We start from the raw sequence: 15,965 nt of genomic DNA on the forward strand, positions 1-15,965 counted from the left end.
CACATAATCTGTTGCTTTTAACAAAATCTCAATCGTTCGATTTTACCAATAAAGACTTGGGAGCCAGATGCTGGAGTGAAAGCCTGCTAGCTCAGAGAGGCAGAAAAAGCACCCAGTTGACCTTCGCCTCAGCTGACCTCCCAAAAAAGAAGCTCTCTTCTACAGCACCCAAAAAAGAAGCTCTCTTCTACAGCACCATCTCAAAAATCCCTCAAAATGGTTTTCCTTCCCTTCTACTTCCTGTGCATTTCTCTATCTGTCCTCCTGACCTCATCTCTCTTTCGTGTTTTTTTTTCCTACATTCATTCTCTCTTAACTGGTTGCTTGCTCTGCCTCTTGACCTGTGATTGACTTTATTTAATCCTACTTACAATATTCAATCAGAAAGCTAATCAGAAAGCTCCTGTAGTAAAGGTGTGTGCTAGTGCTGAGCCACAACACAACTAGAAACAGGTTTTTCCAGTAAAAAACACAATCTAGTGGTTCACAGTGTGATCAAATATCCTGCAACAATAATCAGTTAGCCAGAAAGAGACTATGTATGGCTGTTTAGCATAAGCAAACATAGAGACAGAAAGTAGAAAACTACCGGGGGTATTGGGAGGAAGAAAAGTAGTAGGGGATGGTATAGAGAGAGGGAAATGGACACTGATGGTTCCTGAATTTCTTATATGGGGAAAACACATAAAACTGCATAAGAACACTAGGTTATATACTTTAAATGGGTGAACTGATGATCTGTGAGCTGTATACATTAAAACTCTGTGTGTGTGTGTGTGTGTGTGTGTTGGTTGCAGGGCAGTCTGTCTCTCTGTGGAGCAGAGATATATATGTGTGTATAGTCGTGTGAATGTTCATATGATCAATGGTATGCAGGTGTCTTTCACACATGAGTACATGCAGGTGGAAGCCAGGGGTTGACACTGACACTGGATGTCTTCTTCCATCATTACCCACCTCTTTTTTTTTTTTTTTTTTTTTTTTTTTGAGACATGGTCTCTTATTGAACTTACAACTTGCCAGTTTGACTAGACTGGCTAGCCAGAGCCCAGGCATCTTCCTGTACAGCTATCTGTCATCCCACTGGGCTTCTGTTTCATACGTGGGTGCTTGGAATCCCAACTCAGGGCTTTCTGTTTGTACATCAAATACTTTGCCAACTGAGCCATCTCTCTAGCCTCACTATTATTAAAATTAAAAATACCAGTGTAAATAGAAACAAAATTCAATCACTTGTAAATACATGTATGACATCCATTTGCAATCCTGATTAATTAAAAAAATACCTTTTTGATTCAAAGAGATTAATGATATATATACACACATCAGAAACATATCAATAAAGCATTCAAATTAAAATAAAAGAAAGTCTAAGTGCAAGTTGACAGATGCTTCTCTAACCCACCAAAGCACAGTGTGATAATAAAATCTTATAATAACCATTCTATAAAAAGAAAAGAATGGGGGAGGGAAGAGAGAAGAAGAGGATGGGGTCAGGTTTCTCAATAGCAATGTGCACTTGTCAGATATAGGGAAGGAATGCTTCCCATGTGTTAAATTATGTATGTTATGTGCGATGTGAAAAAATATTTTTATAAGACGATTAAATCTCCCCAAGACATTTGGCCAAGGCCATATACTGTCTTATGCTATCTGCTCTTGCTTTGTGAGCATTGCCCTTGACTTTAGTAGTGGAATTTAAGATTCTTGAGAATGGGAATATTATCTTGTACTTTGGGGCAATTTTTTTTCTCAGCATTTGTGCAATTACTATCATCATATCTCTGAACTTCTCATCATGTCTGGTAAGGGCCAATGACATTCCCTAAAGTGTGTGAATGAAAGTTTGTATCTAGATGCACACTTCAGATTCGTGCCAGTGGCTTCTTTCCTCTTCAGGACAACACCTGTCTGAGCTTGCATACAGTTTCAAAGCCTATTCTACCTGAGCTCAGCACGAACTGCTGAAGTCAGGGCATAAGTGATAGGGTAAGACCAGAACATCACACTATAGTTTCTTAAACATGATTGTCCTTGCAATGAGCATGGGCCAGGGAGTGTGTCTGGCTATGCCTTCCCCTCTTAGTACCTTTGTGAATTTGGGCAAGTTGATGAAACAGCCGTGTCTCTGCCTTCTTATTTGTGAACTGTAGACTTGCCTCCCATTCCTTGGGATCCGTGTATACTATACACCTAGTAGCTGTAGGATCTATCTGCAGGAGGGCTAGGATCTAGTTAATTATTTGATTAAGATTTCAAATCCAGAAACAACTGAGGGGAAAGTTCTAGGCAGTCTTATGATGCCTGTAATAGTCGAGGTACTGACTATAGGAACCCTTGCTCTTACCTTGCTATCCTGCTAGACTGAGCTTGTCTTGAATACACAGCCTAGGAGTCCTCTAGCTCTCATTAAAGACATAAAGACCTCCAGGAAGGAAGTCAGCCCCACATCTCTTGCCCCAAAAATGGTTCCTATGCTGCACTAATTAAACATCTTGAGGGTCCGTTTCTATCCAAGGTTGTGTTTTCATTTGCCAAATGAAGACTTCCTGTTCAGTGTTCAGTTTTTGCCTCATCAGACTTCTTAAATGTGTCATGCTAGTCTGCTTGCATTTTTATGTGCCCTCAAGATACCAGGCCTTAGACTGTCCAACCATGTGTAACACAGCAACCTTTGATGAAATGTAGGAGACCAAATTAGGTCTTAATGCCCATAGGAAGGTTAGCCATCAACACCCTCATCCTACTTGGCTTTATTGCTAGGATAAATACCATGACCAAAAGAAACTTGGGGAAAAGGGGGGCTTATTTGGCCTATACTTCAACCTCATAGTCTGTCATTGAGTGAAACCAGGGCAGGAACTTAAAGACAGGAACTGAAACAGAGGCCATGAGGAGTACTGCTTATTGGCTTGCTCCCTCCAGCTCGCTCATCTTGCTTTCTTAGAACACCCACGAGGGTGTCACCAACCACACTGAGCTGGGTTTACCCACATTAATCAAGAAAATATCCTCCTCTCCCTTCCCCTCAAGGACTTGCCTACTGGTCAGCCTGATGTAGGCAGTTCCTTAGTTGACATTCCCTCTTCCCAAATGACTTGTATCAAGTAGACAATAAACTAACCAACACATCTTTCCCCTTGTCATTCCACTGAATTCATACCTTGAACTTAATCACTTTGTAAACACAATTCAGAGCTCATCTGAAGCCACAAAGTAGACCCCTGCTTGCTAAAAAGGGCAGAATGATGAGGTGGGTTAAAGATGAAGGCTCTCTGATACATGTTTTTATAGCTACACTGTGCTGCATGTCTGGCTGAAAGCAGCAATTCTTCACTGTGGTCTAGAAAACCACACTTCCTTAGACTTTTATGTCTCTAGTGGCCACTCGCTCCTTGTCTCTATAAGGCACTGAAGTTATTTTAGAGTTACTTATTTTGTAACAAAGATCTAATAGGTTACTTTAGTCTAGGTCTGTTATATTCCACTAAAGATTTTTTTCTTTTTTAGATTAAGATAGTATAATTTCTGCTTTCTGTATTTAGGAAGTTAAAATTTTCTAAGTAACAAACTTGAACCTAGCTCTGAAGTTCATTACCTAGAGAAATTTATCTCTCTGAATTCTTAAAAACAAAACAACTTCTTATCCAAATCTCCTAATGCTGGAGATTTCTATTCTACCAGTGCCAGAATCCTTGGCACCTACTGGTATTTCTGCTCTTCTAAGTAGTCAGTAGATAGAAATGGATGGAGTAACAATAATTTATCATGGCATGCAAAATGGCCTTTATAGTTCCTGGAACATCTGAAAGGCTAAATCATATATGAGATTTAATTCATCCTGCTGAGACTCGCAGTGCCTGCACACATCATCCAAGGACTAAGCGTGGTATCTTGCTTACTTAGGCAGATATACTCTGGAGTCAGATGACTTCAGTCTGTATCCTTGCCATCCGACAGTCCTCAATTCTTGGTCTTAATCTCCTCTCCTGTGAAATGGGGTTAGTGATCTCATCTACCTCATATAGTCACTGTCAAGCTAATGGAAACAAAATGGCTACCAGCACCAACTCTGCACAATGTTCATTGTGACTACCATCCAGGACAGTGATTCTCAACCTTTCTAACACTGAGGCATTTTAATACAGTTCCTCATTTTGTGGTGACCCCCAACCATTAAATAATTTTTGTTGCTACTTCATAACTGGAATTTTGCACTGTTATGAATTGCAGTATAAATATTTGTGTTGTCCAATGGTCTCTTTGGTGTTGGGATCCACAGGGGGAGAACACCTGATCTAGACTTTCTGAGTTTTGGGACCCAACACCTATCTCTAGATCAACATGCAAAAATAATCAGTAGGTGAATGCATAGTGACACCAATAGCTAAAGTAATCAGCAACGCTCAGAAATATCTTCCAAAAAGGTAGAATGTGGGATCTAAGAAGATCATGTGTGAAAATTTTTTTGTGTGTGATTTTTTTGGCAGCCACTATACCTTTCATCATCAAACAGACACATACATGCACACATTCATTGTTAAAGAAGGAAAAATGGACCCAAGTTAAGTGAAACAAGAAACAATGCTCTGCCTGTTTTCTTGTGCCTTGAGAAAAATTATCCACCTTAAATCAGAATTTGCTGGGGGGAAAGATGCTATGGACAGCCCTTGGTAGTCGCAGGCTCTACATTCACAGATTCAGCCAATTACAGACAGATATTTTTGTGGTTGTTGCTGTCATGTCTGCTGAACACTCACAGATTCTGCCAAGTAATTACTCTCTACAGAACAGCATAGAAACCATCCACACATCTCCATTGTGTTCAATGCTATATGTAACGCAGAAAAGATTGAAAGTGCACAGTAGGGTGTAGTTAGGCCGTATGCAAATATGTCATTTTAAAAAAGAGACTTGAGCACCCATGGATTTGGGTATCTTTGGAAAATCCTGGCACCAATCACCTGTAGATAACAAGGAATGGCTTGCCTTTAGGTAAGACACATCTTTAAATAGATCTGGGAAGTTATATGCCAAGGCTCCTTTTGTCTGAATAGGGTAAGCTATATAATTGGCCCAATGTCAGCAGGTTTCTAGCCTAAAGGAGGAGGAGGATGGGGAACATAAAAGGATTGGCCTATGAGGTTTCGGGTGTGACAGGGGTCATGTGAGTGACGTGAGTCAAGAAAGTACAGAAGCTATGGGGGTGGGGACAAAGCTTATGTGCTGGAGAATTCAAAAGGATACCTATGCAGGAGACATTTTAAAAGCAAATGAAAGTGTCAGACAAGGAAATTCCCTAAGGCTATTGGTCTTCAGGAAAACACCTGAGGTGCTTCTTAGAGTGAGCGATCCTCAGAGATTTCTACACTGGAAGGCTTCTCCATAAAAGGTTATATTGAGCAACTGTTTCACTTTTCAAAGCCTGACCCATGTCCAAGACTCCCCTAAAATCTGAATTCCTGCTCCATCTTTGTCATTAAGGGACTGCTGCAGTTAGACTATTAGAACAGTTAGACTGTTCTAAGGCTTATCTCAAGTGGAATATTAAATTCTTGATGTGTTGTGTACCATAGGTTCCTTGTTCTTTGGAGTCTTGTCCAGGGGAGGAATATACCACTGAAAGCAAAGTTCTTTGTTTGAAGCATGCACTGCCATTTCTGATGAGATTTCTGTAGACGATGGACTGCTAGTGAGCTTTCCAGACGAGGTAGAATGCAGGGAATTGTCCTGATGAAGCTAAGGGAACAGAAACAATGAGAAACCATGTCAGTATAGTTGCTGATAATGAGCTCATTCAATACTGAAAGAAAATTACCTGGCCACATTAAAAAAATTTTCTGGGATACAAAGGGAATAAACTGTAATTAATAAAAATAAAATAAAAAGTTTAAAAAATCAAAAAAGAAAAAATTCTGGGAGTTGTCTTTGCTTATTTTATTAAGGCAGACCTTAAAACTGCCCCTAAAGCACCACAGAATAAATTTTCATATAATAAATGATGCTTTAAAACCCTATGGACCAAGGACCATTCATGGAGATAACCTAGAACCCCTGCACAGATGTAGCCCATGGCAGCTCAGTATCTAAGTGGGTTCCCTAGTAATGGGAACAGGGACTGTCTCTGATATGAACTCAGTGGCTGGCTCTTTGATCACCTCCTCCTCAGGTGGGGTGCACCTTACCAGGCCACAGAGGAAGACAATGCAGCCACTCCTGATGAGACCTGATAGGCTAGGGTTAGATGGAAGGGAAGGAGGACCTCCCCTATCAATGGACTGGGGGAGGGTCATGGGTGGAGAACAGGGAGAGAGGGTAGGCTTCAGAGGGGAGGAGGGAAGAAGCTACAGGTGGGATACAAAGTAAATAAACTGTAATTAATAAAAATAAAATAAAATAAAATAAATGTGTGGAATCAACAGACGTCTTTTACATTAGTAAAACTTCCAGGAGAAGAAATACCCTGAAACATGTTGCTAAGAAATAGCCTGCTACATTGCTTCCCTTTACACACTGGTGAGAAAATACATGCTTCAAACTCTTGTGACACAACATGTGACCTGCAGTGTCTGCTCATAATTCTTATGGCCTATTTAGTGGTGGCACCATTACAAAATACGACACTTATTTTTCCCTGAAAGGCTTAAGTCCAATTCTCTCATTCCTTCTTTAAATGCACATGGCTGATTCGCAAGTTCAAGCCCTCAGTAGGATCTAGGCCTAGGAAATTTGGTCACCAAGCCAAGGATGTAAGTGCAAAGAATGGAACTGGAAATTTTACTGTTTAGAGAGTTGCTGAGGTGCAGAAGATGCTGATGTTTGTCAACAAAAAAACAGGCCAGCCAAGGACAAAGCAATACATATAGCAGGACTTCGAGTCTGAAAAGAACCATTAATGGAATGTAAATTATTTTCAAAGTTAACCTCTTCTTTCAGCCAAGATCACAGTATGGTAACCAGGAAGCAGTTTCCCTGCTACAGGCTCCTGATGGCCAAAACATCCCAGAGGGCTGATGACCAAGGAAGACACATCCCACCAGAAAGAGAAGCCAGATGCTTGCACCCCTTCCTTATGCCTGAGATATTCAGGCATTGACGATGAATGCAAGGCTTCAATACAAAAGAAAAAATGGCAAAGGTGCTTGATCTTTCAAGCTGTCCCCCTAAGACAAGGAGAAAGACATTTTGACTGAAATGTAAAACTAAATAGGAAACTTTCCAAAATGATTTAGAAACTATAAAATTAAAAAAAAAACCATAGGATTGGTGTTAAAAACAAACAAACAAACAAACAAAAACTCTGCCATACTAAACCTGTTAGAAGAAAAAGTAGGGAAGAGCCTTGAATTCATTGGCACAGGAGACAACTTCCTGAACAGAACACCAACAGCACAGGCTCTAAGAGCAACAATCAATAAATGGGACCTCATGAAACTGAAAAGCTTCTGTAAAGCAAAAGACACTGTCATCAAAACAAAATGACAGCCTACGGATAGGGAAAGAATCTTCACCAACCCTATATCTGACAGAGGACTAATATCCAGAATATATAAATAACTCAAGAAGTTAAACAGCAACAAATCAAGTAATCCAATTAAAATATGGGGTACAGAGCTAAACAGAGACTTCTCTGTAGAGAAATATACAATGGCAGAGAAACACTTAAAGAAATGCTCAACATCCTTAGTCATCAGGGAAATGTAAATCAAAACAACCCTGACATTTCACCTTATACCCATAAGAATGCCTAAGATCAAGAACTCAAGTGACAACACATGCTGGAGAGGATGTAAAGAAAGGGGAACCCTCCTCCATTGCTGGTGGGAATGTAAACTTGTACAACCACTTTGGAAATCAATCTGGCACTTTCTCAGACAATTAGGAATAGCGCTTCCTCAAGATGCAGCTATACCACTCCTAGGCATATATCCAAAGTATGCTCAAGTATACAACAAGGACACCTGCTCAACCATGTTCATGGCAGCTTTATTTGTAATAACCAGAATCTGGAAACAACCCAGATGTCCCTCAATAGAGGAATGGATACAGAAATTGTGGTACATTTAAACAGTGGAATGCTACTCAGCAATTAAAAATAAGGAAATCATTAAATTTTCTGTCAAATGATAGGAACTAGAAAAGATCATCTGCCATCTCAGAAGCAGAAAGACACATGGTACACCCTCACTTATAAGTGGATATTAGACATATAACATAGGATAAACATACTAAACTCTGTACACCTAAAGAAGCTAATCAAGAAGGAAGACCCTGGGTAAGATTTTCAATCTTCATTCAGAAAGGCAAACAGGATAGACATCAGAAGAAGGTAAAAATAAGGAACAGGACAGGAGCCTACCACAGAGGGCCTCTGAAACACTCTACCCAGCAGGGTATTAAAGCTGATACTGAGATTCATAGCCAAACTTTGGGCAGAGTACAGGGAATCTTATGAAAGAAGGGGGAGATAAAAGACCTGGAAGGGTCTGGAGCTCCACAGGAAAGGAACAGAACCAAAAAATCTGGGCCTGGGGGTCTTTTCTGAGACTGATACTCCAAGCAAGGACTATTTAGGGAGATAACCTAGACCCCCTGCATACAGGTAGCCTGTGGTAGCTCAGTCTCCAAATGGGCTTCCTAGTAAGGGGAACAGGGGCTGTCTCTGACATGAACTCAGTGGCTGGCTCTTTGATCACCTCCCCTTGAGTGGGGAGCAGCTTTACCAGGTCACAGAGGAAGACTATGAAAGACAGTCCTGATGAGACCTGATAGGCTAGGATCAGATGGAAGGGGAGGAGGTCCTCCCCTATTAGTGGACTGGGGAAGGGACATGGGAGGAGACAAAGGAGAGAGGAAGTGTGGGTGGGATTGGGAGGGGACGAGGATGGGGCGACAGCTGGGATACAAAGTGAATAAATTATAATAAATAAAAAATTATATTTAAAAAACTCTACATAATGAAGAGTGATTCACATAAGTTGGATTCACATCCAGCAGTTCATAAAAGAGGCTGGGTAAAGAATTGCTTCAAAAGTGAATTTCTCTTTCTTTCTTTTTGGCAATTATTATTATTTGTTTTTTATTTTTGAGGCACAGTTTCTCTGTGTAGCCCCAGCTGTCTCAGAACTCACTCTGTCGAACTCAGAGCTCTGCCTGCCTTTGTCTCCTGAGTGTTGGGATTAAAGGCATGTGCTGCCATCACTACCCTGCCCAAACTGAATTTCTAATATGAGGAGCTTTCCTAGGTTCTGACAATTATTAATTATTCTTATAATAAATAATTATTCTAATTCTTAGTACTCTGACATTTATCATTATTATTTCCTAGGTTCTGACAAATAATTCATATTCATAACTGGGTCAGTGTAGGAAAATAAAAATCAGTTACTTTTTAGTTAAACACGTGGTGATCATTAGGACAACACTTAGTATGTATAACAGACATCAATATCAAACCTGGGGTGGTGAGAGTCTTCAGGGCTTGCCTCTCAAGCATGAGGACCTGAGTTCAATTCTCAGAGGCTTTGTGAAAAAGCTCAGCATGATGGACTGTGCATGTATGATCAGTGCTAGGAGGTAGAAACAGTTGAATCCCTAGGGGTCACCGACCTATAAGTGCCAGGCCAGTGAGAGATCTTGTCTCTAAAACTAAGGTCGGTAGCTCCTAGAGAATGACATCTGGGGGTGTCCTCTGTCCTCTACATGCAGTACACACAAATACACATACCTGAACATATACACTTCATTCATATGAAAGCATGCATTTCCCATAAGATCAATTATATACATACATATTTAATATATATTAATGTGTGCATATGTTAAAAATATATTTATATAATAAAATAGATGCATATATAATCCACACATATATAAAATGGTGACTTATACACCAAGTACTTTTTATGTTTTCTTAATCCTTTAAAAGGAATGTGTAACAGACCTACCATCCTATCAAATCCAAATCATTCCAGCTAACTGAATATTTGGATTTGCACAGGCTGCATAGGCACTCAGTCCATAAGCATGCATAACTCAACACTGTTCGTGATTTTAATCATCTTCTATTTGGGACCTCTAATTCAGTTTGTTTGATGCCTTTGTTTCCCATTGCAGAGCTCCAATAGATTCAATGCAACACAACACCCAGCAATGACTGTTATGGAAAGGTACCCACTTCTCGGTGAGGGGAAACACAGGCTCAAGTTTCAAAGTAAGGAAACAGTTTGATTGAAGTACCCTCCCGAGTGATTAAATGCTCAAAAATGTTATTATAAAAATCAGCCAAGCTTTGAGATTATATCAAAAAAATCCCCAAAGGCTTCATGCTCGTTAGTTACCTACCCCAGTGAAATGAACACATGATTAGGTACCTTGCACCTGTCAAGCAAGCAACAGTGATCGCAGAGCTGATTATCCTGGGATAGTGTTAGACTAATTATATAAAAACAAGAGTATACAGGTGAAACAAAATCTACCCTAGCAACACTGCCATGAACAATGACAGAGGGCTGCACATTGTATTTCAAGTTCTACCAGTGGAACTCCAGCCTCAGAATCAGGTCATGAGAGGCCAGGTAGCCCTTCATAGTAGAACAATTGGGCCAGTTATACTTTCCAAACAGACTTCAGGCATGCACATTTGTTTCCAAGGTCTTATTCAATATCCATAAGAGTGGAACTATGAAGACACTGTTCTCAGCCCTCAAGGCAAGCCCTCTGTCACCTACTTCCAGAGCCAAGGTATAACCACGTAGGATGGCTAAAGCTTATAATGCTATCACTTAGTAGACTGAGGGAGGAAGAAAGACTCTTGTGAGCTTAAGGGTAGCCTGAGCTACAAAGTTAAGTTTCAGGTCAGACTAGCCTAAAGTGAGACAGTGATCAAAATAAACAAATAATCAACAAACAATCATGAGGGACAACACATAAAAGAACTAAAAACGAAACAACCCAAGGTGTCTGGGATATATGCAGTAATTCACAAGGGAGTCTCAGTTCCAAAGAGGTAAATCAGAATCCATAGAGTTTTCTAAAATGCTATGTGTGGTTGTGGGAGAGCTTACTGGTCAGCCCATCCCTCTCGTTCCTTTGTTGGGAGAAACTGACTTTATTGCTGAATTTGGGGGAAATAGTCAGGATATGCACATATCTGCCTCTCTTGGGAGTGAACTCTTTGTTGGACATTCTTTGTTGGAGATTCTTTGTTCCTTTGTGTGAGATTTTTTAAGGAGCCCCATGAAGAAGCTTGATTTGTTCCAATACCATGTGAAGAGCAAGGAAATTCACCAAAAGTGAAGCCAGCCCCTCACCAACACTTAGGAAGACACACTCTACAGTATTAATGTCATGATTCATAGACGTGGCTAATTTTCCTCCTACTCTTACACTTCTCAATGAGCTAGACCTCACTCCAGGAAGGGGTGGTATCAGAAATGTCACAGTTTTCCAGTTTCCAGGAAGATGAGAAAGTCCTACGAAACACCTTCCTCCAGGATTCCTACATGTTACCTTAGAGACAGTTCCTTGACCGTTCCTTTATCTGAGTCCAGCTTCTGTGGTCTGTTGTGCTGAGGTGAGGTTTCATTGTGCAGCCTACTAGGTTTCAACAAATAGCCCAGGGGCAGGAAATTCATTATCTCCCTGGCTCATTCATTATCTCCTGGGGTTTGGGATTATGGACATAAGCCAACATACTTGGCTCTTCAAAAGAGTTCTTAAAAGCTCTTTAAATGAGTTTTTTCTTGTTTTCTTATTTAAATGTTTTATGTTTATATATAATTTCTACTATAATTGAACAGTGTCCTGCTGTGTAGTCCAGGATGGCCTACAGTTTACAATCCTTATGTCTCAGCCTCTTGATGTTGGGGTTGCAGGAATGCACCACCACACATGGTATATTTCATCTAAGGTCACAATTTATTAAAAACAATAACAAACAAAACAACAGAAAAACAAAACAACAACAAAAACCCAAGAAACTAACTCTTTGGAATAAAAAGGCAGGGCTGTTCAAAGTATTCTTTTAAGTTTGAAACACTATCTCCCAACACAGAGGTGTTCCATCCTAGTAGGATAAGATGTGTGAACGTTCCTGTTTTGGAACAAGCACTTCCTAGGCAAAGCTAGCAACAGAAGTATGGACATGACTGGTACATGGAAATCTATCACTGTAAACACTAAAGAGTTAAATGGTGAGGTTCAGAGATAGAGTTAATTCAGAACAAGTAAGGATATTTTTTCTAACATTAAAAGAATCTGTGCAATTGAGTTGATTTATTCACTTCATAAACATGTACTGGAAGTTCATGGATCCCATGCCTCCTTGAGTTTGCTGTTAGAGTCTCAGACCTTCATCTAGAGAGCAAAGCATGTCAGTATCCTCCATGTGATGCTCCTTCTTCAGCTCTCCCCCATTGGCTGATTGTGTCACTGAGCTCTAAGGATCACAGGTTTCCCACTGCCCCTTTGCCTTCCATCTCCAAAGAGTCATGATGCAGTTTTAGTATACCATTTTTATTCTTAATTAGCATCTTTAACATCTGTAGCTTCCTTCCCATTCTTGTGGTCATATGGTCCATTACCTCAATATTTCTTTTCTATTTCTTTTCCTCAATCCTTTGCCGGTCAACACTACACAATACCAACAGCAAACCTAATAAATACATGTTGTTTTACATTTGTGTTACTCTTTCTTTTTAGAATGTGATTTTCTTTTAATAATTAAAAGATTGTCTATAAAGTAATAAGTTTCTTGCTGGTATTTTTGTATACATTTCATTTTGGTTGTCTTTGCCCAACTCCACTCCCTCCCCCATTTTCCTGCTCCACTTCTTCTTGCCAAACACTTTTACCCCCAGGAGTCTCCATTCCACCATTCCAATATCTCGTGAATTCTATTGTCTTTCCCACCCCTTCTCCTTAACCCTGTGTCTCAGGCTCCTCTCTAGTCCCCTGGACTTTACTCATATCTTCACCTGCGTGGATACACGTATTTACCATTGGCGGCCAGGGTCCACATGGAAGAGAGGAAATGTGGCATTTGTCTTTCTGAGCCTCTAGTACCTCCCCTGATATAGTATGTTTCCCAGCCCCATCTATTTTCCTGTAAATTCATAATTGCATTCTTTTATACAGCTAAATAAAACTCCTTTGTGTATATACCTTATGTGTTCATTGGCTGATAGAAATCTGGACTGATTCCACTTTCTCGCTACCATGAAAAAAGAAGCAGTGAATGTGGATTGCAGATGTTGCTGTAATAGGGTGAAAAATCCTTTGGCTACATACCTAGGAGTGGTATGGATGGGTCACATGGAAGTTCAATTTTAGTGTTTTTTAGAAGCCTCTATACTGATTTCCACAGTGGCTTTGTTCTATTTTACACTCCCACCAATAGTAGACAAGGGGTTACTCTTTTCCCACACTCCAACTAGCATTTGTGGGTCATTTGTTTCCTTACAAGAAGCTGTTCAGATGAGGGTGAGAAGGAATCCCAAAGTAATTTAATTGCACTTCTCTGATGGCTAAGGATATTGAACGCTTTAAAAATGTATTTATTGGTAACTCACATTTCTTCTTTTGAAACCTGTCTTTTCAGTCTGTTGGCCCATTTATTAGTTGGCAGTTTGAGTTGTAGTGCTTAGTTTTTGTTATTCTCTATATATTCTAAATATTTCCCCCTTCTCTGAAATATAGCTGAAAATTATTTTCTCCCATTCAGCAGGCTGTCTACTCACTCTTTTGACAATTTCTTTTTGTCGTTGTGTGTGTATGTGTGAGCATGTATGTGTGTGAGTGCACTTGTTTGTAGGTGTGCTAGTAGTGTGTTCTTATGTCATGCTCAACACCATTTTGGCTAGACTGGCTGGCCAGCAAGCTTTTGGCATCTGCTTATCTTAATCCACTTACCCAAGGGAGGAGCCATAACACGTAGCCTTTTACCTAAGTGCCCAGGGTGTGAACTCAGGTTCTCATGCTTACACAGCCCCTGAGCCATCTCCTCAGCCCCTAGAAACTGGTTAATTTCATATGATCTCATATTTCAGTTCTTGGCACCCTTTCCTGAGCTATTAGAGTCAAATTGAGAAGTGTCTTGCTTATATTTAAACCATCAAGTATTTTCCTCACATTTCCTTTAGCAATTTCAAAGTAATACTATCAACAACCTATCTTAACTTTCATACTCTCCTCTCCATATCTCTTAGTAAGAATTTCTAAAGTAATCTAACTTCTTTTTGGCCAAACCTAAGATCTGTTGTTTCTCTAAGACCAGATCAAGGCTGTATCCAGGGGTCCCGCTTTTCTACATTGTCTCTATCAACTCAGTGTTGCTTTGGCATAGTGTAGGAATTTGGCAAATGTTCATTGACTATTGAATTTCAAGCCCATGTTCCTATTTTGAAATTACTTTCTCAATCTAATCAAACTCCTGCATCTCAGTAGCTTGTTTAGCATTCACTTTACTCACTACCATGATGGTTCTAAATGTAACTCTTAAAACTTCATTTATATTCATCTTTTTGTGTCTTGTAGATAAGAATCTCTAATGTTTTCATATTACATGTTTTATAAAAATACTTTTAATTTGATGGAACCTTCCCAAATAAAACATTTTCCAACTCTTAAGAGCTTTTACTTCTATTAATATTAACTACTGTGAAGAGTGCAATGGATCTTTTACATGCACAAAACAAATACAAAGAACTTGGGTGTGGATTTAGAAAGACTCAGAATGAGTTATGGCAATGATGCTGGAATTTGCATCAGAAGTTAGCAAAATGGTTTCCTGAAAGATATTGACTTCATGGGAACATAGAAGATTCTGCAGCATTTCCAAGGTCAATGAGAATGACAATAAAGAAGACTTAAAGTGGGAATTATCCTGAAACTCCCAGTGTTTTGGTTTACCTCCCTATGTGGTTCTGCAGAATTACACCTTCTAGGAACTCTGGGTAAATTAGAAAGCTCTGTGCCACTTGGAGACTGCTATGCTCCTTTTGAAACAGGAGTGTTATCTATGACAGTTCACATAGATAAATGTTTTAGAGGCTTACCTTGCCTTTCTCTAATGGAATAGGGTTTTCCAGACCTTGAAGGAGTTCCTTTGGGAACTCATCAATGCATGAAGCAGAGTAGAGTTGTAAGAACCGTTTCAGGAAAAGATGCATTTCTTTTTGGCGCAGAATCAGTTCAGAATTGAACAGGGATGTGAGGAGCATGTCATCAGGCAAAGAAATCCCAGAGACCGGAGTTGCAGATGCTTACAAAACAAAGAGATCATTATTTAAGCTTGTATGTGGAAGAATGGAAGAATGTTCTCAGTTTTGGTATTCATTCACTGCCTGCTATGGGACAGCAACCAGCCAGTGTCCATCACCTTGCTCTGTTGGATGTATAGGCTAGTGGGTTACTACTGCTTGCCACAGGCTTCAAGGGAAATCTCAGAGGCACATAAGGGTATTGTTTCTGGTTGTAAGTGTTAACAACTTCACCATCTGTTCTGTCTACTTGTCTTATTTTGGGTTCCCATAAAACAGACCTTGTAGTGGACATTCTTCTGATATGGGAAGAATGCCCTTACTGGCTAAGGGCACTGCTGAATGTGGGGAACCTCGCACCAGTTATTTTTATGGAATAGACAAAACCCTAAGAAAGACCAGGACCTAAATGCAGAGAGATGAATGTTTTTTGGAAAGTGCCAGCTACTGCAGTTGGAGGCAAACTGGTCACTGTGATGGCAGGACATCCTCAGGGCTGGGTGCTCAGGCTCAAGTCCACATTCTTCTCCTTTGAATGAGTTTCCATCCCTGAAGACCATGGCACAATCACCTGCCAATGCCAAAACCTTCTCTAGTGATTGCTTATCCCCTTGCTAACACCTGGTAGCTGTACTTAGCTTGACTCAGCTTGGTTGCTCTGTTGGTCGCTTCATCACTGGACAGTGGTGTGGATCAGCCAGTCTT

The 15,965-nt window shown here is 40.1% G+C and overlaps 1 protein-coding gene across 1 annotated transcript in view; it reads right to left on the reverse strand.

Moving 5' to 3' along the window:
• Cfap54 (cilia and flagella associated protein 54) overlaps positions 1–15,965 on the reverse strand; it is a 339,812-nt gene that overhangs the window by 37,972 nt on the left and 285,875 nt on the right. Inside the window, exons 66-67 of the mRNA XM_060377920.1 lie at positions 15,057–15,262; positions 5,572–5,739 (exon numbers count right to left, since the gene is read on the reverse strand). Of these exons, the coding sequence (XP_060233903.1) occupies positions 5,572–5,739; positions 15,057–15,262 (374 nt within the window). The remainder of the gene's footprint in view (positions 1–5,571; positions 5,740–15,056; positions 15,263–15,965) is intronic.

The sequence above is a fragment of the Meriones unguiculatus genome, chromosome 2 (assembly GCF_030254825.1).
Source record: "Meriones unguiculatus strain TT.TT164.6M chromosome 2, Bangor_MerUng_6.1, whole genome shotgun sequence".
Taxonomy (NCBI): Eukaryota; Metazoa; Chordata; class Mammalia; order Rodentia; family Muridae; genus Meriones; species Meriones unguiculatus.